We start from the raw sequence: 24,056 nt of genomic DNA, 5'->3' as shown, positions 1-24,056 counted from the left end.
TCATGCATTTTCCAAACATGTCAGGGTTGCACAGGGTGCTCGTGGGGCTTGGTACTTGCTGTAAGGACTCCCCAGGCCGTTCCCGTGGGTGCTGGAGCCCAGGGAGGGGTGGGGATAGCGTCTCCAAGGCAGAGGGGCCCAGAGGGAGTCTGGTCTGAGCGCAGGAGCAGAGCTGGCCCGTCTCAGGAGCTGCTGCAAAGGGAGAAACCCAAGGGGCAGGCTCCTGGGGGAGGCGGGAGAGTGACGTGATACTTTCCTGGAGGGCAGGCCCTTGGCTATCACTGGAAATCAGACTCCGGAAGCCTGAAGGCCTGGGGTGGGGGGTGAATGCAGTGGGGAAGCCGTCCCCTGGAAGCTACTGTCCGTGGGGGGGGGGGAGATCCGGGAGTTTCAGAACGCTCGGCCAGGCCCATGGTCCTGTGCGCCGGGGACCCAGGGTTCACCCCAGAGGAGGGCAGGGCCCCTGAAGTGGGCCTGGCTGCCCCCTGAGCACGCCCCTTCCCAGCTAACTCCACTCCACAGAGGCTGTGGGAGCAGCCCGGGTCTTTAACCCGCCTGGATCCAACTTGCAGGATCACCTGGCGCATCTGTGAAATGGGCACAGCTCCTACCTTGGAGGGTCTGGGGTGAACAGTCACATCTCTTTGCTTTTTTTTTTTTTTTTGGAAGTAAAACCAGGTTTTATTTGTAAGTTTCTGAGGTGTGGAGACAGAGTGACGTGATCCAGAGAGAACATGGGCTTCTTCAGAGTGGAGACAGGGCCGCAGGATACATCAGCGCCAAAGTTCGCGTCCACATCTCAGAGGGGAGACGAGGGCGACACCTGTGCCCGGCACCACTCCCGCTTGGCAGCAACACCCGCGCTGGGCAGCATATGCGCCTCTGCGTGCGAACAAATCCAGAACACGAGCGGGGCCTTGCAGGCTTTCGGGGGTCTCCCCACCCGCTGCCCCCTCTTCCCCGATGCGCCCCCCCAGCTGTCCTGCCAGCTCCTCCCCCAGGCACCCCCTGTCCTGCCAGCTCCTCCCCCAGGCACCCCCTGTCCTGCCAGCTCCTGCCCCAGGTACCCCCAGCTCACAAGCTCCTTCCTGCGCCACCTCCAGGCGCTCACACGCAGGCGTGTTTTCCCATGGCGGGAACAGACTTATAAACGTTTGTTTCCGGGCTGGAGGTGGAGGGAGGCAGGGGCCCGCGAGCCCCCCGGGCAGGCCCCAGAGTATCGGGGTCTCCCACCTCCCGTGCGGGCCCGCAGGCCTCCCCGTGCACAGAGAGGGCGCAGGGAGGGCTGCAGTGAGAGCTGAGAAATGGGGCCTGGGGGCGTGACCAGGGGGAGCCTGTGCCTGGGTCCGTTTTCATGTGTGTACGTGGGTGTGTGCGAACATGCACAGGGTGAGTGTGCATCCTGCGTGTGAGACAGAACGTCGCTGTGGATCTGTGCCCGCACCGGAGGGGAGGGAAGCAGCGCGGTCAGGAATACGCCAACCCTGCGTTCGGGGTCCCGGGGGTGGGGGGTGGGGGGGTAGCAGCTTGCCGGGAAGCCTCCGCCGCCAGGAACTCAGGCTGTGCTCCGACCCTTTGGCTCTTACCTGTCAGAAGGCTGGGTCAGCTCTCGGGCCGCTCCCAGCCTCAGTTTCCCCATCTATAACGCGGCGCTGTAAGAGGTTCTGGCTCACTGGGCGAGAGAGTGGCTGGCTGTTACCTGCACCCACGGGGGTGCGGGCGTCTTCCTGCCACCCCCCACCCTCGCCCCAGGCCGGGGTCCGCTCGGCTTGCCTCGTTGCCCACCCCGGGGAGCCTCTGCACGGTACCGGGCACGTCTCCTCTCGGGGCTCCAGCGCAGCCCCCACCCGCGGGGTTGCGGCAGGCGCAGCGGCGCGGGGGCGTCTCCGCACCGGGCCCCGCCCACAGAGGGCGTCACCGGAAGTCCCGGGAGGAGCCGGCAGCCAATCGGAAGCGCGCCGGGTAGGGAGCGAGAGTAAATACCAAACCCTGCGCTCGCACGCACGGTGGGGCTAAGGGCCTCGCTCCCCGGAGCCCCACAACCGCCGGCGCCGGGAGTTGGCGGGTGCGTCCGGGCCTCGGGGTTGGCTCCCCTCCTTGACCGCGTCCCGTCAAGGGCCGGCCCGGTCCACCCCTGTGTGAGGGGGTCGGGCGGGCACCCCTGCGGCTCCTAGCCATGGCCGCGGCCCGGGGGCGCTTCTGCCGCTGCGCCTGTTTCTGCTCCGAGAACCTGTACGTGGCGCGCTACGGGCTGCACGTGCGCTTCCGGGACGAGACGCAGCTGCGCGCCGACTTCGGGCCGGTGAGCGCGGCCGGGCGCGGGCTTCGGGGCTCAGGGCCCGGTGCGGGGCTGCGGGACCCGGTGCGGGGCTGCGGGACCCGGTGCGGAGTTGCGGGACCCGGTGCGGGGATGTGGGACCGGGCGCGGGGCTGCGGGACCGGGCGCGGGGATGCCGGACCCGGTGCGGGGCTCTGGGACCCGGTGCGGGAATGCAGGACCGGGCGCGGGGCTGCGGGACCCGGTGCGGGGCTGCGGGACCCCGTGTGAGGATGCGGGACCCGGTGCGGGGCTGCGGGACCCGGTGTGAGGATGCGGGACCCGGTGCGAGGATGCGGGACCCGGTGCGGGGATCCGGGGCCGAGCGCGGGGATGCGGGATCCAGTGCGCCTGGGTACGGGGCTGCGGGCTCCGACCGTCATGCGCGCCGGCTTCCCCCCAGGGAGGCGGCCGGGACGGGAGGAGGAAGGACACATCTCTCCGGGCACGCGCCGCGTCTCGGCTCTGAGACCCGCAGCATCCGGCGCCAGGCACACAGTCGTGATCACTGCCTTTTGTGCTCCCAGATCCTGCGCAGCCGAGGCTGTGTCAGCCCCGAGCACTTCCAGCAGCTGTTAGAGGAGGTAAGAGCCGCCCACCCCACCCCGCAGGGCTCCTGCTCTTCCGAGGTGCGTGGGCAGCTGGATGTGGCTCCTGTTCTCAGCCCCATCTGTGCCCACTCAGCTATGGCCAGTGTCTGCTCCTGCCCTTCTGAGCTGAAGGGCCAGGCTTAGACAGGCGCCTCCATCAACTGGCTCTGAGAAAACACTCTGCTCAGAGGGGAGCCCCCACCCCCTTACAGGGGAGTGAGATTCCGCCCTTGGACCGGGAGCTGGAAGCTTCCCAGGGGGCGCTCCGCAGCCTGCTCCCCTCCTTCCCTGCCGCGGGAGCGCACAGAGGGGCTCTCAGCTCTGCCAGCGGTGGTCCCCTGCAGCTTGTCCCTAGCAGGCCCCGCACCCCCGCCTGCTCCTGCCCTCGCTCCCTGAGCTGCTTCCTCTTCTGGGGGGCTGGGGGACCACAGTGGGAGGCCCACGCGGAACCACTGTCACCCCAGCTTGAGCAGGAGGTGCAGCGGCGGCAGCGGCTGGGGCAGGAGTCGGCTGCCCGGAAGGCCCTCATCGCCCGCGCGTACTGCCCCGTGAGGCCCGAGCTCTTCCGTCCGCTGCAGGTACCTGGCAGGGCGGGCTGCTGGCACAGGCTGGGCCCGGCCTGACCGCTGCCCGCCTGCCCCACGGCCCGTGTGCTCTGGCCCAGGATGAGGCCCTGGCCCCTGAGTTTCTGGCAGCAGCTGAGTACAGCGCATCGCCGGCGGCAGAGCGCCAGGGGCTCCTCCAGCGCCTGGAGACGGTGTCAGGTGAGCCCTTCCCGCCCTCTGCACGCTTGGCCAATGTCAGACCCCAAACGGCAGGAGCAAGGAGGGCTGGGAGCAGCGCTGGGATTCGGCCGCTGGTCCCATCTGCCGCCCTGAATGCACACTTGGGGGTCCACGCAGCTCCCGGGGGACAGGTGGGGGTCAGCACACCGGGTTACAGGGCGGGGGACAGACATCAGGGATACAGGTCCGAGTGTTCCCCTCTGCTGGGGGCTTGGGGTGGAGTGTGGAACAACCCCCAGCCCAGCCCGAGGGGCTTTCAGCAGTGGGCTGGGTGGAGAGGGCCTGGTTCCCCTCTGGGGTGCGGGGCACCATCTCTGGCTTCGTCAGGACCCACAACTGGACGCGGTGGCTGGACGGGTCCACCTGCAGCAGGGAGGGGCAGGCCCCACGCTGGGCCCCTGTGTGCAGGCCCTTAGTAGCACAGAACGGTCCCCTGAGCGCAGTTTCCCGGATCCGCCTTGTGCAAATGAGGAAACTGAGGCGCGGGTGTGGGAGACGGGCCCGGGCGCTTGCTGAGCCCCCCTCCCACTCGCAGAGGAGAAGCGCATCTACCGGCTGCCCGTGTTCACGGCGCGCTTCTGCCAGGCCCTGCTGGACGAGCTGGAGCACTTCGAGCGCTCGGACCTGCCCAAGGGGAGACCCAACACCATGAACAACTACGGGGTGGGTGAGGCCTCCGCGGGGCCCAGGGCGGCGTTTCTCCCCGCTGTGGATGAGACTCCGGCCTGACAGCGGGAGGCGGGTGCTCGGTGCAGAGTGCTCACTGCACTCCCCTCAGGAGCCACCCGTGCCCCCTGCCCCACCAGGTGCTGCTGCATGAGCTGGGCCTGGACGAGCCCCTGGTGACCCCACTGCGGGAGCGCTTCCTGCAGCCGCTGCTGGCCCTGCTGTACCCTGAGTGTGGCGGGGGCCTGCTCGACAGCCACCGGGCCTTCGTGGTCAAGTACGCCCCCGGCCAGGACGTGTCGCTGGGCTGTCACTACGATAACGCCGAGCTCACCCTCAACGTGGCCCTGGGCAAGACCTTCTCGGGGGGCGCCTTGTACTTTGGGGACCTCTTCCAGGTCAGTGCTCGTGAGTCGGGGGCGGAGGGGGGTCAGGGGCGCTGAGAGGCCAGCCTGACCCCCCCTACCCACAGAAACCCTCAGCCCTGGTCAAGCCCACGGAACTGGAACACGTGGCAGGCCACGGCGTCCTGCACCGGGGCGGCCAGCTGCACGGCGCCCGGCCCCTGCGCGGCGGGGAACGCTGGAACCTCGTGGTCTGGCTGCGGGCCTCGGCCGTGCGGAACCAGCTGTGCCCCATGTGTCTGCGGCAGCCGGAGCTGGTGGACGACGAGGGCTTCGGTGATGGCTTCACCCGGGAGGGGTCTGCTGAGATGGCCGCGTGCACGCTGACCTGAGGGGGCCGGGCAGGGCGGAAATAAAATCTCTGCGACCCTCAAAAGGATGCTTTGGCTTCTGGGTGTTTGCTTCAGCTGGTGGGGGAGTGGCACCTGAGGAGGGGTCCCGGGGGTGTCTCGAGGGACTGGCCTTGGGGAAGGAGCTTCGGGTGCAGCCAGCCTTGGCCTGACCTCTGGAAGCCCCGCACACAGATGGGCGCTGGGCTGCTCCTTGCACCCGGGCGTTGGCGGGCAGCTGGGGGGTGGTAATTCCTGACTGCCATGCCCGGGGCATGCTCAGTGTCCCTGGGGCCTATCCGGACGGCAGGGTGGAAGCAGCGTGCGCCATCGCGGGTGAGCCTGGCAGGACAGTGGCGGTGGCCACTGCTGGCGCAGCCGGAGCTGCTCGGGTCTTCTCTCGGTGGCCTCTGCGTGGCTGCCCCCTCGGCCTGCTGTCCCACGGCCGGGCTAACAGCGCGGCCCGGGGGGGACGAGGGGGCTGGGGTGCAAGCTGGAAGACCAGCGTTCCAGTCCTGAATTCCGGCGGGAGCCCCCTGGCCGCCTCAGCGGGCCCCTCCTCTCGGTCATGATCTCTGGCTCGGGGGACGCTCTGGGGCTGGGGACCGGCGGCCCTCCCCGACCGGGGCAGGTGCGAGGTGGGGGGGCCCCTCGCCCCTCGCTGGCCTTGGCCGGGGTGAGCCTGAGCACACCCCGGGCCGCTGCGGGGCCTGCGTCGGAACCGCGGGCCGCGGCGCCGTTTCCGGCCGGACCCGCGCGGGCGCGCACCGGGCCGGAAGTAGCGGCGGCGGCGGCGGCGGCGGCGGGCGCGGGGTCCCGGCCGCCCCCAGCCCCGGCGCGATGGCCCCCGGGGGCTCCCGCAGCCGCTCCCGCTCCCGGGGCCGCGCGCCCGCGGGGAGGAGCAGGGCGAGGAGCGGGGAGGACGGCGCGCGCACGCCCGGCTGCTCGGGCTCCCACGGCCGCAGGGGTGAGCGCGGCGGGCCGGGAGGAGGGGGAGCGCCGCCGCGCGAGGGGGCCGGCACGGGGGGCCATGCGGGGGTGGGGTGGCACACGTCGCCCCCGGCCCGGGCAGACGCCGGCGCCCCGCCGCTCTCTCCCCGCACCCAGACCGAAGCAAGCGCAAGGCGCGCAAGAGGCCGCGGTCCAGCTCCTCCTCCTCCTCCAGCTCCTCCAGCTCCTCCAGCTCCTCCTCCTCCTCCTCGTCCTCGTCCTCCTCCTCCTCCTCCAGCCGTGGCCGAAAGAAGCGAGGAAAGCACAAGGACAAGAAGAGGAAGAAGAAGAGGAGGAGGAAGAAGAAGCTGAAGAAGAAGAAGGAGAAGGAGAAGGTGCAGGCGGAGGCCCTGCCTGGCCCCTCGCTGGACCAGTGGCACCGCCCGGCCGGGGAGGAGGAGGAAGGCCCAGGTACTGCTCTCTGGGGGTCCCCCAGGCCCAGGTGCTGCCCTCTGGGGGCCCCCAGGCCCGGTGGCAGGCCCCTGTCATGTCTCCTTGCAGTCCTGACAGATGAGCAGAAGTCGCGCATCCAGGCCATGAAGCCCATGACCAAGGAGGAGTGGGACGCCCGGCAGAGCGTCATCCGCAAGGTGGTGGACCCCGAGACGGGCCGCACCAGGTAAGGGCAGCAGGGGGCGGGCGGGGCTGGCGGGGCGCCTGTGGGGGGCCCTGGGGGCCCAGCTGCCGCCCCTCGCCTCCTCCAGGCTCATTAAGGGCGACGGCGAGGTCCTGGAGGAGATCGTGACCAAAGAGCGCCACCGGGAGATCAACAAGGTTGGTGTGGCCCCTCCGCCCCCGCCCGCCCGCCCCCCTGCTCGGCCGCTGTCGTGACCCTGCGTCCTTCCTTTCTCCCCAGCAAGCCACCCGAGGAGACGGCCTGGCCTTCCAGATGCGCTCTGGCCTGCTGCCCTGAGGCTGTGGGCATGGCTGGTGGTCGTCAGGGCTGGCCGCAGCACGGAGCCCTGAGGGTTGCCGTTTGTGGTTCTCCAGGGACTCTGCTCCCCCCATCTCCCCAAACGCGGGGGTCAGTGGCCTGAGTGGCAACTCCATCTCCTGAGTGCCCACTTGCCAGACATTAAACATTCCCCGGTTGGTGGTGTCGGCCGTTGTCTTTTCTTTTGGCGGTGCTCGGGGGACCATCGGGTGCAGGGCACGGAACCAGGGTTGGCGGTCTGCAAGGCAAGAGCCCTGCCCGCTGTCCTCTCTCTCCGGCCCTTTGCATGGCATTGCTGTTTGTATGTTGGAGGGAAGGGGATTCCCCAACACTCAGGAAACATGGGGTTTGGGCAGTTTGGGGGCATTTGGGGTGTCATCAGACAGGCCACACCTGCCGCTGTGCCCGTCAGCTGCCTCCCCCCCAGCTCAGAGACTCTGCTCTTAAGTAGAGGCCTTGGGACTTTCAAGTCACCTCAGGTGGCCACTGACAGTGCGGGCACATATCCCCGCTTTGGGGGTCACCATGAGATGCATTCTGCAGCCCCCCGCCCCCCCGCTGTCGCCAGCGCAGTAACGAGACCCAGAAGGAAGCCTTCCTGCTGCTTTAATTGGTGTAACAGACAGTGACACACGCACACACTCAGGCCCAGTGGCGCAGGGACAGGGAGGGCGGGGTCAGGCCACACGTGCCCGGACGGACAGACAGTGGGAAGGACGGAGACGTGAAGACGGTGACAAGGCGGGTGGCAGGCAGCTCAGACTGAGCTGGGCGCGGGGCGGGGTCTCTGCCGAGTCCCTCTTCAGAAACCAGAGGGCGGGGCGGGGGTGTGGGTAGGGGGCTAAGGCTTCTACTCAAGGGGCCGGGGGCGGGGTGGCAGTCTTGCTCACCCTTTGGGTAGGCTGGTCAGGCCTGAGCCCTGCAGCTCAGCACCCAACGCTGTAAACATTTTTGGTATTTTTAAGGGGCTCTGCCCTCCGTGTTTCTGGAGAAGAATGTGACGCAGGGGTCTGGGTGAGGCAGAAGCAGATCCGAATCGAGAGGACACGGCGGGAGGGATGCCCATGTCGCCACCTATGGCTGCGGGCCCCTGAAGGGCCCAGGGACTATTGCTCTGTCCTTGGCATGGCTGGCACTGGGCGGGCAGGCGGGGGCAGGGCCCGCACCCACATGGCCTTTATTGCAGGCGCTCCCGATGGCTGCTCCCGGGGTGGAGGCAGGGGTGAGGCACTGCCACGGGGCCCCTGGGGCGTGTGTGTCTGGCCCAGCGGGTCCTGCTAGGCCAGACTCAGCTATTGCACTTCCACGGCAACTGTCACGTTAAATCTTGGTCCATAAGATAATTGTCGCTTTATACATAACGTCCGGAACAATGAAAAGCTACATCTTAAATATATGAATAAACCCTGAAGGTTCCATCCCTCCAGACATTCCTCTCTGCACAAAATAAATAGCTTTCACTCTCTAGAGCCCCGCTTTGCAGAACATTTACACGCCCCATCTGGCTGTACATATCTACACACAGAGACGGGCGTCCGCTTCTCCACATGGGGCCTGGCGCTGGGGCCCGGCGCCCTGTCCCCACCTCGGAGAAGGCGGGCGGGAGTGGCAGCAGAGGGGTGCTCTGGGGCGGGCGCGCCTGGCCGCCTGCTCATGAGCTCACAAAGCGAGTTGTGGCTTCTTAGACTCAGCGACAAAACAATTGGCATTAAAAAAAAAAGACAAAAAAAAAAACCCAAACCCGAGTGTGTGTCCCACCCATCCCAGAGTAGAAATTGGGTGAAAATCATGGGGGTTGGGTGAGGCAGGGAGCCCGTGACCCCTGCACGGGCAGAGGGCGGGACCCGGGGACCCAGGCCAGGCCGGACTCCATCACAGTGCTGGACGTATCACGTGGAGGGGCTGCACTTGGAACTGAGTTAAGAAAAGGAAGCAGCCAAGGATCAAGGATCGCTCATTTAAAAAAACCCGCATAGAAATCAGATCGGAGAAGTAGAAAGGTGTAGAAACGCAGGGAGGGGCGAGGAGGCTGGGGCCGGACTGGGGCAGGCGAGGAGCAGGACCCGGCCAAGCCCCAGCCCCTGGCAGCCTCGCCACCTGGGCTGTGCCCGGGGCTTGGCTGGGGCCGGGCGGCAGGGACGCTGCAGAGCTGGAGCTTGGGCTTTGCCCCCCACTGCCCGTGGCTCTGCTGCCCGGGCCTTTCCACGTGGCAGTAGGTCCTGGGTGGGCAAGGTTGACTTCATGCACGTCCACGTGCCCGCAGACAGAAGATGGTTGTGGGTCTCTGTCCAGTGTCAGTGCAGGACCTGTGAGGTCCAACAGTTGAGTGACTCGTGCTAACAGAAGCAGGCAGGACCCCTGTCAGAGGCGCTGCCGAGTGGGAGGGGACCAGGGGTCAGGGTGGACAGTGCGTCGGGTGGTGGCAGGCTGGGCCCAGGCCAATGCGAGGCACCTGTCCAGTGTGTCTTCCCGATGGGGGCAGCCCCTCCATCATCCTGAGTGGCTTGTCCCGTCAGCCTTTGTGACGCTGGAACCTCTGGTCCCAAGAACATACGGTGAGGCTGGGAGGGCTGTCGGTGGCACGTCCCAAGTCCTCCGTGGGAGCCCTGGACAAGCTTGTCCCCAGCCGATTGTGTGCCCAGGCCAGGCCTAGCACCATGGAGACCACCGCGCTCGCGACGAGCGCCTACTTGGGGCCGGCGGTGGACCCGGGCTCCGGTCTGCCCGCTGCGTTTCGGCCCCAGCAGCTGGCGGCCATGCTCATGCTGCGCTGGCCCCTCTGCTCGCCGTCCGCCTGGCTCTGCGGCCGCTCGTGCCGGTGGCCGGGCCCGCTGGGCTGGGCCGAGATGGTGCGGAGCAGGTGGTTCCGGGAGCGCAGGAAGTCGCCCTGGCCGGGCAGGCCAAAGCTGCCCTTGCGCAGCGCCATGCGGGTGGCCGTGTTGCGCGCCGGCCGCGCCCGGTGGTTGTACTTGAGCTGGGCCAGGTGAGCCGCGTAGCCGTCGGTGATGAACTGCCGGGGGGGGGGGAGGACGGACGGCGATGAGCGCGGCGCGGTCACGGCCGCGTCCCTCGCGCTGCCCCCTGCGCCACCCCGCCACCATCCGCCCACTCACTTGGCACTGCTGCTGCAGCTTCTTGGTGGGCCGGCCCACGATGTAGATCTGCATGGGGGACAGGCTGATGGAGCTGTAGACCGCCACGTCCTTGGTGGACCCGTAGGCCGCGTGCACGCGCAGGTGCAGCTGTAGGGGACACAGGTGTGGGTCAGGACCCGCCCCACCCCATCCCCTCGCCACGCCCCACCCGCCCATGGTCCCGCCCCCACGGTGCCCGGCCCTATCCACAGCCCCGCCTCATGCACGGCCACGCCCCCATGTACCCGGCCCTATCCACATCCCCGCCCCACACACGACCCCGCCCCCAGGTGCTCCGCCCTACCACAGCCCCGCCCCATGCACGGCCCCGCCCCCATGTACCTGGCCCTATCCACAGCCCCGCCCCCAGATGCTCCGCCCTACCACAGCCCCGCCCCATGCACCCGGCCCTATCCACAGCCCCGCCCCACACGGCCCCGCCCCCAGGTGCTCCGCCCTACCACAGCCCCGCCCCATGCACGGCCACGCCCCCATGTACCTGGCCCTATCCACAGCCCCATCCCAAGTGCCCCGCCCCATCCACAGCCCCGCCCCATGCATGGCCACGCCTCTACGTACCCTGCCCTTTCCACAGCTCCATCCTGCTCCAACCACGGCCCCGCCCCATATCTGGCCACGCCCCCATTTCGCCCCACCCCACCCAAGGCCATGCCCCAGCACCCTGCCTTATCCCAGCCCCGCCCCCACCCCATACAGGCCATGCCCTCGGCCACGCCCCACCTCCGAGATGAGCAGCTTCAGGAAATTGGCCTTATGCCGCAGAGGGTCATGGACCAGGCCGTCGCAGAAGGACACCACGCCATGGGGGAAGTTGTGCTGTGCCAGCCACGCCACCACCCGCTGCTTCTGCATGTCGGGCCGGCCCGTCACGTAGATGATGAGGTAGCCCAGGTCCTGCCAGTGCCTGGGGCAGGAGCAGGCCGGTGTGTCCCGCTGCCCTCCTCCCCACTGCTGTCTGGTCACTGCCCCCTCATCCAGTGCCCTGCAGTCACCACGGGGCCCGGCTCTCTCCCGCGGCACTCACGTCCCAGGCAGGTGCCCGCGGCTGCCTCACCAACCAGAGCCGAAACCGGTGCCCAGGCCACCGGGGGCTGGTGGTGGCCCCTCACACCCCGGAACTCCCTGGGCAGCACCCCCGCCACTCACCGCACCACGTCCACGGCCCCGGCCCGCACTTTGGGGTCGCTGCCCATGATGGACACGCTGGCGGCAAAGGAACCGTCGATGCTGAAGACCACAAACTCTGTGCCCTTGGGCAGCACCGTGATGTAGCTGTCCGCGAAGGTGTGGTCGCCCCTGCGGGGCAGTGCCTCAGCATCCATGCCCGCTGGCCGGCACCCACTCCTGCGCCCGCGCCCGCCTCCCCCAGGGCTCCTCTGCCCGGACCCTACCTGACCACCATCTTGATGGGGTAGACGCCCACCCCCAGGCGCTGCTCCTCGGGGATGGTGTAGGAGACGCGGCCACTGCTGCTGGTCACCAGCGTGTCCAGGTACAGCCACTCCCCCGAGGGCGGCTGCAGCATGATGTGCACATCCACCTGCCGGCCCAGGCCCAGGTGAGCAGTGCCCCTCGCCCCAGCCACACGGGGCCCCCTGTCCCCCAGCCTCACCTTCTCCCCGGTCAGCGTGACCATGTCCAGGGGCCCATACATGAAGCGACCGGTCAGCACCTGTGGGCCGTCCTCGTTGGCCAGCGCGTCGTTGACCCGATGGTTGGCTGTCACGTTCTGGGGGAACAGGCTGGTTGGGCTCGGGGGAGGGTGGCCCCGGGCAGGCTGTCCCTCGGGCCCCGGCTCACCCGCAGCTTCACGTGGGTCCGCCGGCGCTGCCACTTCTCCCTGGGCTTGGAGGGCGTGAACACCGACACCTCCTTGCCGTCCAGCTCCAGGATGCTGGAATTGTCATGACGCATGACCTGGGGGCGGGGGGCCAGGGGGCCGCTCAGCCTGCGGCCCCGTCCGAGACCAGCAGCCCGAGAGTCCCGAGGAGGGACCCACAAGGGTCTCCCCGGGGGTGGGGACACCAGCCCACCCCGGTTCACATCTGCCCTGCGGGTGTGCTGGCACAGTGGCCCCTTATCAATGCCCAGGGCGGGCCCTGCCCCCCGAGGGCCCGGGCACCTGTCTCAGCAGGAAGGAGACCACGTCCGTGGACTCCCAGTAGCTGGCGTGGAAAAGGTGGGGCAGGGCCACGGTGGGGAAGGCCGTCAGGGCGTCCGGGCAGTAGAGGGCGTAGTCGAGGCGCTTCTGGCCCCACCACTTGGCTGCGACTGCAGGGGAGGAGGAAGGAGGGCCAGGCGGTCACCTGGCAGGGGCCGCATGGACCTCGCCTGACCTCGCTTGATCGTACCCCAGCTCTGTGGGGGGACCCCACCCGGCCTCCTCCTGGGATGGCCGAGAGCCCCCCGGCCCCCTGGCTGGGCCTCAGCAGTGAGGACCCGGTCAGAGGAGGGGTGTATGACAGGGGACAGGCCCCCGTGATGTCGAAGCAGGGGGAGGCTCCTGGCCTGCAGGGGTGGGGCCGAGGGGGGCCTGGTGTGGGGAGATGCGTGGCGCTGGGGCCCCGGGGAGGCAGGAGCCGCAGGGAGGCCGGGCCTCACTGCCCAGAGCCCGGAGCAACAGCGAGGCTGACACGCCCGCCCACCCCTGTCCGGTCCCGCAGGTGCCAGCGGCCGCCTGGGCACTCACTCTGGGCGATGCTGGACGCCGTGTAGCTCTCGGCCATGCCCGAAACCTGGCTGGCAATGCTGATCTCGCTGGCCCGGCGGAAGCCGCGGGGCGCAGGGGGCGCCCCGGGAGAGGAGGGGGCCGTGTGCTCCTGGAAGACTGTGTTGTGGGCCTGGAGCGCGTCCGCTGCAAGGACAGGGACAGAGAGCCCGGGTCAGAACCTGGGCTGTCCCCGAGCCAGCAGGAGGAGGGTGGGCCTGTCTGCAGGTCACAGGGGCCCGGGGCAGGCCGGGGGCCCAGACAGACACGGACGCAGACAAGGGGGGGTAAGCGAGGTAGCAGGCCCAGCCCCCCACCCTTCCCGCCGTGGGGAACGCCGCCTTCTGGGTCCCCAGGGAGCACTAGTGAGGCTGCTTCTGCTGGGGCTGGGTGGAGGCCCCGCAGGTGACAGGAGACCCCCTGGATGGGACTTAGGTGGGGACAGGCTGATGCCCAGGCTCCCTGGCAGGCTCGAGGTCTCGCCTCATCCCTGGTCACCCCTGCAGCCTGACAAACCGGGACGGTCCCCTCCCAACTCTGTCCCAGGGTACGGAAGGCACTAGACATGCCTGGGGACAGGTCCGTGCCCCCACGGTCCCCAGACCCGGGGTGTGTGGGGGGGGGTGTCCCAGAGAAACGGATGGAACCCACGCGGGGGAGGGGCGTTACACACACTCCACGCCGCCCGGGCCGGGCCGGGGCGCGGGGACAGGGATGCTGGTCTCCAGGAAGCCGTCCCCGGACGGGGCCGGGCCAGGGGGGCCCTCCAGGACCAGCTGCGGGTGTCTCTGCACGGTCTCCACTGGAACAGACGGGGAGAGAACAGGGGACAAGAACAGACACTCACGCCGCAGGACGAGACGAGACGGACACAGGTGGCCAGAGCCCACGGGGCGCCCCCCGCCCGGGGAGGGGCTCACCCAGCAGCGCGGAGCAGCCGTCCCCCAGCGGGTAGCGTTGGTAGCGGGGGACGCTGAAGGGCGCCAGGGCGTGGAAGCGGCGCTCCAGCAGCGGCTCCAGGCGCGAGGCCGAGGGGTCGGCGGGGTGGAAGAGGTTGTACACTTGCTGGCAGGCGGGCCGCAGCTGGAAAACTGGGGGACCCGCGGGACAGTCTGGAACTGCCCGGGCTGGGGGGAGCCCCGGGAGGGGCTGGGGGTCAGGGCGGGCCTGGGGGGTCAGGCGCCCACTTTCTGGATGGGAGCGACGAGAGACGGACCCCGGGCCCACCACCCACCCACCCAGGTCGGGGAGGGGTGCTGGGCCACACCAGCAGAGTCCTGGGGACCGTGCGGTGCCAGGGGGCCTGTGCCAGCCCCCTGAGCTACCCGCCACCGGCAGACAGGCCTGTCGGGCCCGGCACGGCTGTGCCCGCTGGCAGGCTGGAGGCACACGTGTGGCCGGCCATCCCCAGCGGAGCCGCCTATGGCCCGGCCTGGGCTCCGGCTGCTGCTCTAACACCCCCCTGTGGGCGCGTGTGAACCGCTCCTGGCTCTCGCACCCTCCCTCCACCGTGCTCCCCGCTCAGAGCCCGTCTCCTGCTGTGGTGCTCAGGGGACCAGGCGGGCAGGGCCAAACCAGCCTCCTGCATGCAAAGCCTTGGCCCGTCACGCGCTCGCTGCCCTTGCTGGGTTTCTTTGTTTGTTTGTTTTGTTCCTGGGGCCATACCCGGTGGTACTCGGGGCTTACTCCTAAACTCTGCTCTGGGATCACTCTTGGCGGGCTGAGGCGTGGAGTGGGGAGGACCAGAGGGGGCGGCGGGGATGGAACCCGGGTCAGCGCATACAGGGCAAGCGCCCGAGCCCTCGGACTTCGGCTCGACTCCCTGCATGATCAGAGGTAACGCCTCACTGGCCCCGCGTCATGGGATCTCTGCTCTCCTCTGCACTGGGAGCACTGGCTGAGGGGTCCAGCAGCTCCCCGCCCGGTTCGTGGTGGCTGGGGGTCGGCCCATCCAGAGTCCTGTCCTGCCTCGGCTCTGGGTCACTCTGGGTGCCGTGGCTCAGCAGGTGGGCGGGGGTGGGTGGGCGATGCAGGAAGGGCCCTGCGCTGTCCCCGCTGCCCCCCACCCCCCGCGAGGGGCCCTTACCATCCAGGGCTGGGATGACGGTTTTCCTCAAGGCCAGGACCAGCCCCAGCGGGCATCCGAAGAGGAAGAGGTCGGCAATCTCGAAGTCAAACTTGCTCGGGGCACCGGCGCCGTCCAGCATGGTGGAGCTGCTTGAGCGGCGAGCGCCCGACTCCTTCCTCAGCACCCCTGCGTGGAGGCTGCGGGGACGGGGGGGAGAGCTCACAGGCCTACTGAGCAAGGTCGAACCCGGTTCCATTATTTCATTTTTTTGTCTTTTGGTTGGGCTGGAGCGATAGCACAGCAGCTTGCCTTGCACATGGCCAACCCGGGTTTGATTCCTCTGTCCCTCCCGGAGAGCCCGGCAAGCTACTGAGTTTCCCTCTCTCACGGCAGAGCCTGGTAAGCTCCCCGTGGCGTATTTGATATGCCGAAAACAGTAACAACAAGTCTCACCATGGAGACGTTACTGGTGCCCACTCAAGCAAATCGATGAGCAATGGGATGACAGTGACAGTGACAATCTTTTGGTTTTGGGGCCACACCCAGCGGTGCTTAGGGCTTACTCCTGGTGGTGCCTGGGGGACCCTGTGGGGTGCCAGCTCTAACTAGGTGACGGGAGCATTCAAGGCCAGTGCTTATGGCTGCACTCTCTCTCTGGCCTCCGGACCCCACGTGGTCCTGGGGTGCACCTGGTCTCACCATGGGAGGGTCCCTTCTGACAGAGGCCCTGCCAACACCCCTGACTGCCCCGACGGCCCCTCCTGTCCCCTCCCCATCAGGACAGCCTGGCCCCTCACGCTCACATGGCCCTTGGCATGCAAGGGACAGCAGGGTCACCCCAGAACAACCACTTTCTCTGGTACACGAGCCCAGGCCTGACCCTCTGTGGCTGCCCACCTGGACAGGAAGGCCTGGTGCTGCTGGATGGTGTCCAGCTCGTACGTGGACGAGTCACTTCTCTTGCGGGGCAGCTGCCTTTTGGGGTCCTCGGGGCCGCTGCTGTGAGGGATGTCGACGTTGCTTCGGCTCAGGTGCCGGCTGCTCTCCAGGCTGTTGCCGCTGGAGCAGCCCGGGGCCAGCAGGTCCGTGTCCTGGAATGACCCACGCGACTCACTGCCCCAGTACCGGAAGCTGGGGCCCGACCAGGCAGCCTGTGCTCCCGGCCCCAGCTCTGCCTGCAGCAGAGAGCGCGAGGCTCCCCACTCCTCCACCTGCCCCCCCCCCCCCCCGGCTCCTGGGCGCAGACCGGCCCCATGCTGCCTGACGGTGCCCCAGCCTGTGGCCCTCCCCTCTCCTTTTTTTTGGGTAGGCTTTTGGGCCACACCTGACTCTGCTTGGGGGGACCTTGTCGGGTGCCAGGGAGTGAACTAGGGCAAGCAAAGCGAGTGCCTCTAGGTTGTATTAGCTCTCCACACAGCTTGGCCTGTTGCTGTGGCCCAAGTCTGCAGGAGTCCACTGCAGGGAAAGCAGGTCCGGTCCAGTCTCGGGACGTGTTAGGGCGTGGTCTGGGCCTGAGTGGGGCGTGGTCAGGGCTTGGGGCGTGGCCTGGGCCCGAGAGGGGCGTGGTCTGGGCTGGGGAATAATGTGGTCTTGGTGGGGCGTGGTTTGAGCAGGGTATGGTCTGGTTTGGGGGAGTGGTTGGGCACTAAGTGGGGCGTGGCCTGGGCCCAGAGGGGTGTGGTCTGGACTGGGGCGTGGCCTGGGCATGAGAGGCGTGGTCTGGGAGGGGCTGGTTTGGGAGCGTGGTCTGGTTTGGAGGTGTGTCCTGGGTCTGAGCAGGGGTGTGGTCGGTACCTGCACGCTGGCCACGCTGGCCACGCTGCCGCGGCGGCTGCTGCCCTGGCTCTCACACAATGGCTGGTTGCTGTGGCACAAGGCGTCGAACGCCAGGACGCCACCCACGCAGTCCCCAATCAGGCAGACCTGGGAGGGCAGAAGCGCGAGGCCTGAGCGACCACCCCTTGCCGGCGGGGTCCACTGTCTTCCCCCCTGCACAACGCACCTGCCCGCTGAAGGCCGCGCCCTCCTGGGACTTGATGAAGTCCCCGTAGGCCAGGTTGGCCCGCTGGATCACCGTGGCCACGGCGTCCTGGTACTGGGGCGCAGAGGTGGCCAGCAGGGGCAGCGCCGCCAGGGGGATGTGGTCCTGGCTGCTGGACAGGCAGCCTTCGTCGTGGCTGTAGGGGCTGAGGCTGGGGAGGGGCGGGGCCCGGCGTCAGGGGCTGGCCCACAGCCCGGAACCTCCGCGGGCCCCGTGTCAGGTCCTGCCACCTCCAGGACGGGGGGGGGGGGGGGGGGGGGGGGGGGGGGGGGGCCTGCGTGTCTGAATGGGGGTCCCAGCGAGGGGCCAGGGGCACTCACTTGGAAACGAGGGCGAAGGCGTCGGAGCAGACGGGCGGGCAGGGCACCAGGCGGATGGCAAGGCGGCCCAGGGCGCTGGGGTAGTGGACCCGCACGACGGAGTCGAAGACGGTGGCCATGGTGCTGGCGTCGCCCTGCTTGGAGCTGGGGTCCCCCGCACCCGTGTCCAGGAGTGTGCCGCCGTGCAGCACCAGCAGCAGCACGTGGATCTTGGAGGGCGCGGCCACTAGCGGGGGGCTGGCCTCATCCTGTGCGGGTGGGGGCGGCCGTCAGCTCCCCCGAGACTCCGCCCTCGCCGGCCCGTCACCCCTCGGGAGGCCTGTTTGGGGCCCGGGCTCGTTTCCTCCCGGGCGGGCCTGGGTCAAGCACGGGCGGAGTGGGGGCAGGGGCAGGGCTGCCGCAGCTCCCTCTGCGAGCCCCCTGCCCACTGGGGGCTTGCTGCCCTGTGAAGCCCCTGGCACGCTGCCCAGCCCGGCCACCCTTGGGCTCTCCCTGCCAGCAGAGCTTCCTGATGGGGGGCGGGGGGCGCGGGCAGGTCTGACCCTGCCATGTGGAGCTGGCACAGGTGGGCAGAGTGAGGTGATGGCCCAGGACCCGTCCCCCACACCTGCTGCCAGCGCCCGGAGTGCCACCCCCCTCGACTCTGGCGGGCAGAGGGCCGAGGAGGGGCGGGGAGGTGCGGGGAGGTGGGAGATGGCCCGAGGGGCTCAGGCCCATCTAGAGTCCATGCGGGGAGGCTGGCCGTGGGTTACGTGGCGACATGGAGGGCGGTCAGCAGCAGGACCCCAGGGCCCAGGCAGCGGCTGGAGAGGGGGTCCTGGGGGCTGGGCTGATGGGTGTGGCTGCGGGCGGCCGAGGGCGCCGTGCTCACTGGTCACGGGCTGCTGGGTGTGGGCAGAGCTCAGGGGCCCCTGACCACCAGCGCTACACCCAGGAGAGCCAGCAACCAGCCTCGGCTTCCCAGCACCGTCCCGGGGACAGACGGGCCCCACGTGGGCCTGTCCGTGGGAAGCCGGACTGCTGAGGGGGCCCTGGGACCTGCGCCCTGCTGCCTTCCCACAGGACACCAGGCTGAGTCGGGCCGGGGTCAGAGCTTGTGGGGCAGGCGGCTGGCAGGCCTGGGCCCGGGGCACCAGAGGGCACAGGAAGGCGGGGTCTCCGGCCTGATGGCACCGTGGCTGGGAGCAGCACCGGCCCCCCCCCCCACTGGCCTGCCCCCCCCCCCGCCCCAGGGCCGGCCCCTGTCCATCGGGTGCCGGAGACGCCCTGCTAGCCTGTCTCCGGGCGGACTCGCAGGGGGCTCGAGCCCCCTGACACGCCGGAGCTGTCCCCCCCAGCAGCCCTGCCCCGGGCCCCGAGCTCCCGGAAGGAAGCCCCTGGGCCGCCGCGGGCTCACTTCTGCCTGGGCGCGCTGCGCTCCCTGCCCGCGCGGCTCCCGCTCTTCAGGCACCGCGGGCGGGCTGGGCCCGGGGCCGACGTCTTACTTTTCATCTGGAATTTACAAGTTGATTCTTTTACTTCCTGCATCTGGAGCTGGGTCGGGGCTTCCTGGGGGCCTGGGCGGGGGGCGGCTACCTGTGGGTCCTCAGGGACCTGACGTGGGGGCGCGGGAAGGAGGCCCCGCCGGCTGGGACGGTGTGGCGAGGCCTGCGCCCTCCCGCCCGGCCCGCCCCGCACCCACCTCCATGATGTTCAGCTGCTCCACGCTGGAGAGGACCCGGTACTCGGGGCTGCTCTGGCGAAACAGGCCGTCTGCGGGACAGGGGGCGTGAGAGGCGGGCCGCGGGGCCGTCCAGGTGCTCACTCCCCTGCTCGCACCCTGCCCTCTCTCTCTCTCTCTCTCTCTCACACACACACACACACACACACACACACACACACACTCCTCACACACACACACTCACACAGACACTTCTCTAACACACTCCACACACACACTTCTCTAACACACTCCTCCCCCCACACACTCCTCACACACACACTTCTCTAACACACACTCCTTTCACGTATACACACTCCTTTCACACACTCCTGTTCTCTCACAACACTCAAACACACACTCCTGTTCTCTTTCATACACTCACACAAACACTCCTGTTCTCTCACACACACTCACACACTGACACGAACACACGACTCTTCTCACACACTCACAACACACTCCTGCCCTCTCACACACTCTCCTATTCTCTCACACACTCACACTCCTGTTCTCTCTCACACACACTCCTCACACACACACACACTCACACAGACACTTCTCTAACACACTCCACACACACACTTCTCTAACACACTCGTCCCCCCACACACTCCTCACACACACACTTCTCTAACACACTCCTTTCACGTATACACACTCCTTTCATACACACTCCTGTTCTCTCACAACACTCAAACACACACTCCTGTTCTCTTTCACACACTCAAACACTCTTGTTCTCTCACACACACTCACACACTGACACGAACACACGACTCTTCTCACACACAACACACTCCTGCCCTCTCACACACTCACACACTCTCCTATTCTCTCACACACTCACACTCCTGTTCTCTCTCACACACACTCCTCTCACACACACTCACACACTGACACAAACATACGACTCCTCTCACACTCACACTCCTGCCCTCTCTTGCACAGTCACACTCCTGCTCTCTCACATACACACACTCCCCTCACACACACACACTCCTCTCACACACACTCACACTCCTGTTCTCTCTCACACATTCACACTCCTGTTCTCACATACTCTCACAAACACTCCTGCCTTCTCACACACTCTCACACTCACACACGCCACTGCCCTCTCTCACACATGCCTGTTCTCACACACTCACACACTCTCATTCACAAACACAAACTCACACTCCTGCTCTCTTACAGTCACACTCAGACACACACACACGCTCCTATTATTTCTCTTACACACACACTCAGGTATACTTGTACTTGTGGTCACACACATACACTCACATACACACACCCACACTCACGCACACCCCGCTCCCAGAGTCGGGTACCCTGCGTGGCCTCGGGCTCAGGGCCTTCGATTTTGTCCATGAGGTCGTTGGAGTCCCACTTGCTGATGTCCTTGGGGTACATCTCCTCGGGGTCGGACAGGTCCTCTGTTGGGGAGAGAGCGCTCAGCACCCCTGCGGGGCGGGTCGGCACCCCCGCCCTGTGGAGAGAGCCTGGACCCCACACGTCCACCTCTGCTCACCCCACACGGGTCAGGGCGTCCTCCTTCTCGAACGTTCCCTTCTCCTCCCCGTCCCGGGCGTGTCCCCTGCGGGGGCCGGGAATGGTGTCTCCCCCCATCACAAGGCCCCTGTCCGCACCCCTTCCTGTGTCTGCCCGGCCCCGCTGCAGCATGGGACAGCGGCAGGATGACGGGGGTCGGCGCCCCCCGCCTGCGGCAGGCCTGGCTCCCTGCACCCTGCTGCTAAGGTTCCTCATGGGCTGCCTAGACGCCCCTCCCCCACCCTCAGAGGGGACCCAGATCACAGGAGACCCAGAAACCCCAGTTCCAGGGCCTGTGGGGAACCGGGGCCTCCCTTCCGCCTGGACACTGGCCACTCAGGCCTTCGCCTCGGGGCAGCCCTGTGGGCTGTGCGGGGAGGGCACCCCCCAGCGTGTTCTGCTCTGGGCTCGGGCCGCGGGCAGGGCTGGGGGCAACAGGCTCATCGCCTGCTCACGGGCATTCTCTAAAACAGCAACGTCAGCGGGTAGTTAAGGAAAAAGCCCCCGAATGAGAAACGGAGGGGCTCTGGCCGGAGCAACAGTGCACTGCGTAAGGCGCCTGCCTTGCACGCGGCCCGCCAGGGTTCGATCCCCGGCACCCCATATGGTCTCCTGAGCCCAGCCGGGAGGGATCCCTGAGCACAGAGCCAGGAGTAAGCCCTGAGCACCGCTGGGTGTGGGCCCAAGACGAAACAAACCAAACCCCGAGAAGGTAGTTCTGCAAGACTCTGAAAATGCCCCCAGTTGGGTGTTTGTGAAGCTCCTTACCCGGCGCTGCTCTGGGCGGGGGTCCAGGCCTCGCCCCCGGGCCGGCTGCACACCTGTAGGCGGGTGGGGCTGAGCCCCCAGACAGAATGGAGGGGTCCCGCCCCTCCCCCGGCCCTGCCACCCCCAGGGTGACCCCGGGCCCCTCGGGGCCGCCCGCCGCCTACCGTGCGCGTCGAAGAACTCCTCCTCGGAGCTCTCGTCCGAGTCCCGGGCAATGCTCTGCATCCGCCACTCCGAGAGGCTGTGGCGGGAGGGGCTGGCTGGAAGGCAAAGCCAAGCCGAGTCCGACACGGCTCTGGGCAGGGGTGGGGCGCGGGGGGGAGCGGGAGGCAGTGGGGCGAGCCAGGCGGAAGCTTCCAGAGCCTTCAGGATGGTGCGGTGTGTGCAGGGGGGCAGTCACAGGGCCTGGCCCTGCCCGGAATGGGTGTGTGGGTCCCACCGAGGCCTGGGAGGGCGGGGGGTGAGTGGGAGGGGGGCTGGGGCCCCCGGGAGGGGGGAGGCGGCTGTGCGGGGAGAGCCTCCCTGGCAGGGGTGCAGGGAAGCCCGGCGGGAGGGCGGGCGCTCACCTCCCCGCTTGGACGAGCGCGAGGACTTGGAGGACGTGGACCACTGCTTCTTGAGGCCGCGGCCGGCCAGGGGCTCCCCGCTGCTGCTGCCGCCCGGCTGGGGAGACTCCCGGGGCGCCCGGTCGGGGGCCGCCGGGGCCAGCTCCAGGGGCGCCGCCTCGTCCTCCTGGTCCTGGGCGAACTGGGCCATCTTCCGCGAGAGCATGAGCTGGGCCTCCTTCTCCAGCGCGCGGATGTGCTCCATGCTCAGCCCGAACCACTCGTCCTGCCAGCACCAGGCCTGCCTGTGGGCGCGGACCATCACCTTCCGCAGGCCTGGGGGGTGGGGGGGAGCGCCGTCAGCCCCGCCGAGGCCCCCGCGCAGCCCCCCGCAGCCCCACGCTCGCCGCCCTCACGGCACCCGCCAGCCCCCACCCAGCTGTGCGCGGCCGCCGGGATCAACCCCAGCCAAGGCCCAAGCTCTGTGTGGCCGACTTGGGGCAGCCACGGGGGAACAAGACACCGTTTGGGGGAGGCTGAGCAGGGACCCCACCAGGAGGACTTGGGCACCAGAAATAAAACTGGGGGGGCCGAGCGAGAGCACAGTGGGGAGGGCAGCTGTCTTGCACGCAGCTGACCTGGGTTTGACCCTTGGCATCTCATAGGGTTCCCCGAGCACCGGTGGGTGTGACCCAAAAACCAAAGAAAGAAAGAAAAAGGCCCCACAAAAGCATGAAGATGAAAAGGGGGCCCCCATCCCCCGGGCCCAGCAAGGAGGCTCATGACTCAAGCCCGGCTCGTCCCAGGGGTCCCCGTGTCTGCGGCTTCCCTACCGTGCCCAGGGCCCGCTCCCCTGCTGAGCCACGGCCTCGCCGGGGACTCGGACTCCCTCTGCTGCTACAGGCCCCCCAGCGGACGCTGTCTCCCTGCCCGCGAAGGTGCCCACTGTCCCCGTGGACGCCCCAGCCCGCTGGAGCAGAAACGCTGGTCCAGGACCAAGGGGCCAGTGGTCAGGGCTGCAACCTGCCGGGTCTCTGCCTTCCCTCACACTCAGTCGGGGTCGCCGGGGGCAGGGGGGCGTGGTGGGGGGAGCGTCCAGGGTCAGCTGGGCAGGACCCACCCTGTCCCCGGGCGAGGCTGGCACAAGGGCCAGGGCGCCAGGCTGCCCGCCGCGCTCACCCGTGTCGTGGATGAACCTCTCGATCTTGGACTGCATGCCCCAGTAGCGGAACTCCACCTTGCACAGCTTGTAGGCGCACATGAGGGGCAGCAGCCGCCGCTGGCACTCCTCAATCCAGTTGTCGGGCAGCGGCCCCCGCTGCGTCTTCAGCGAGTGGAACAGCTTGGGGTCCTCGTCTATCTTGTACTCGCCGGGGGACACGGGGTCCTTGACGATGTCAATCAAGTCTGTGGCGGGAAGCACAGTGGTCGCCGCCTCCGCCCGGGGCCACCCCGAGCCCCCTCCCAGTCCCCACCGTGACCCCGTGGAGGGGGGCGCTGGGCAGATCACGGGGGCACCGAGGAAGCCCCGGGCCGGGCCGGGCAGGCTCCCCGGAGAAGAGAACCGTGAGCTGGAGAAGCAGCAGCACGGGGGGCCCGAGGCGGAGGGACAGGGGGCGGCTCGCACCCACGGCCCCCTGCGATCCTTCTCTGGCCAGGGGCTGCGGCAGGGGGGCCCTGCTCTGGCCGGCCCTCACCGATGGTCAGCTGGCTCTTCTCCACGGGAGACAGGCTGAACACGTCGGGGTTCTCTCCGGCGTCGCTCTTGTAGAAGGTCTCGATGTCGATGGAGAATTTCTCCACAAAGGGGCACGTGAACCTGTGGCCGGCCACCGCCAGGTCAGGCGCCAGAGGGCTGTGGCCCAGCTGTCCTCCCGGGGAAGAGCAAGGCGGAGGGGGCAGGAGGGGGTCCCCTCAAGGAGACAGGGCCAGCAGGGGACCCCACAGCACACGTGCTCTCAGCTGCTGGCGCGGAGGTGCCCTGCCTGGCTCTGTGTGTGTGTGTGTGTGTGCATGCCTGCTCATATGTTTGTATATGTGTATGTGTGTGTTTATGTGTATATGTATGTATGTGTATGTGACTGTGTATATCTGTGTGTATGTGTATATGTATATGTATGCATGCGAGCTTGTGTGTGTTTGTGTGTATATGTGTGTATACATGTGTATGTGTATATATGTTTG

General features: G+C 67.9%; 3 protein-coding genes across 8 annotated transcripts in view; 2 read left to right on the top strand and 1 right to left on the bottom strand.

The window, feature by feature from the left end:
• The first annotated feature begins 1,996 nt into the window (after window positions 1-1,996).
• OGFOD2 (2-oxoglutarate and iron dependent oxygenase domain containing 2) lies at window positions 1,997-5,141 on the top strand. 3 transcript variants are annotated; one of them, XM_004611151.2, is made up of 7 exons: window positions 1,997-2,302; window positions 2,845-2,901; window positions 3,372-3,485; window positions 3,572-3,671; window positions 4,228-4,355; window positions 4,499-4,756; window positions 4,831-5,141. In XM_004611151.2, exons 1-7 carry the CDS (start codon window positions 2,177-2,179, stop codon window positions 5,092-5,094), a joined length of 1,047 nt encoding a protein of 348 aa, XP_004611208.2. In that variant the 5' UTR covers window positions 1,997-2,176; the 3' UTR covers window positions 5,095-5,141. The 3 variants fall into 3 exon arrangements, with proteins under 3 accessions (XP_004611208.2, XP_055002855.1, XP_055002854.1); XM_055146880.1 differs by lacking the exon at window positions 1,997-2,302 and adding an exon at window positions 2,414-2,582; XM_055146879.1 differs by lacking the exon at window positions 1,997-2,302 and adding an exon at window positions 2,512-2,582 and having other exon boundaries at window positions 2,721-2,901.
• A 720-nt stretch (window positions 5,142-5,861) lies between these two features.
• On the top strand, window positions 5,862-7,182 carry ARL6IP4 (ADP ribosylation factor like GTPase 6 interacting protein 4). Its single transcript, XM_055147201.1, has 5 exons — window positions 5,862-6,058; window positions 6,199-6,492; window positions 6,583-6,700; window positions 6,786-6,855; window positions 6,938-7,182. Exons 1-5 carry the CDS (start codon window positions 5,932-5,934, stop codon window positions 6,992-6,994), a joined length of 666 nt encoding a protein of 221 aa, XP_055003176.1. The 5' UTR covers window positions 5,862-5,931; the 3' UTR covers window positions 6,995-7,182.
• A 422-nt stretch (window positions 7,183-7,604) lies between these two features.
• PITPNM2 (phosphatidylinositol transfer protein membrane associated 2) overlaps window positions 7,605-24,056 on the bottom strand; it is a 58,054-nt gene continuing 41,602 nt past the window's right edge. For 3 of the 4 annotated variants that reach the window (XM_055117892.1, XM_055117894.1, XM_055117893.1), the window contains exons 4-25: window positions 23,570-23,691; window positions 23,052-23,279; window positions 21,894-22,208; window positions 21,492-21,587; window positions 20,340-20,444; window positions 18,988-19,058; window positions 17,307-17,554; window positions 16,948-17,137; window positions 16,740-16,868; window positions 15,843-16,036; window positions 14,964-15,142; window positions 13,798-13,968; window positions 13,551-13,679; window positions 12,860-13,024; window positions 12,293-12,441; window positions 11,971-12,087; window positions 11,783-11,899; window positions 11,562-11,710; window positions 11,317-11,466; window positions 10,891-11,074; window positions 10,129-10,257; window positions 7,605-10,025 (exon numbers count right to left, since the gene is read on the bottom strand). In XM_055117892.1, coding sequence (XP_054973867.1) covers window positions 9,702-10,025; window positions 10,129-10,257; window positions 10,891-11,074; window positions 11,317-11,466; window positions 11,562-11,710; window positions 11,783-11,899; window positions 11,971-12,087; window positions 12,293-12,441; window positions 12,860-13,024; window positions 13,551-13,679; window positions 13,798-13,968; window positions 14,964-15,142; window positions 15,843-16,036; window positions 16,740-16,868; window positions 16,948-17,137; window positions 17,307-17,554; window positions 18,988-19,058; window positions 20,340-20,444; window positions 21,492-21,587; window positions 21,894-22,208; window positions 23,052-23,279; window positions 23,570-23,691 — 3,661 coding nt within the window. In that variant the 3' untranslated portion in view covers window positions 7,605-9,701. The remainder of the gene's footprint in view (window positions 10,026-10,128; window positions 10,258-10,890; window positions 11,075-11,316; window positions 11,467-11,561; window positions 11,711-11,782; window positions 11,900-11,970; window positions 12,088-12,292; window positions 12,442-12,859; window positions 13,025-13,550; window positions 13,680-13,797; window positions 13,969-14,963; window positions 15,143-15,842; window positions 16,037-16,739; window positions 16,869-16,947; window positions 17,138-17,306; window positions 17,555-18,987; window positions 19,059-20,339; window positions 20,445-21,491; window positions 21,588-21,893; window positions 22,209-23,051; window positions 23,280-23,569; window positions 23,692-24,056) is intronic. The other variant, XM_055117895.1, reaches the window with a different exon arrangement.

Source organism: Sorex araneus, chromosome 9 (assembly GCF_027595985.1).
Source record: "Sorex araneus isolate mSorAra2 chromosome 9, mSorAra2.pri, whole genome shotgun sequence".
NCBI classification, from domain to species: Eukaryota; Metazoa; Chordata; class Mammalia; order Eulipotyphla; family Soricidae; genus Sorex; species Sorex araneus.
The sequence above is the reverse complement of the archived record's forward strand: the minus strand, read 5'-3'. Positions and strand labels throughout refer to the sequence as shown.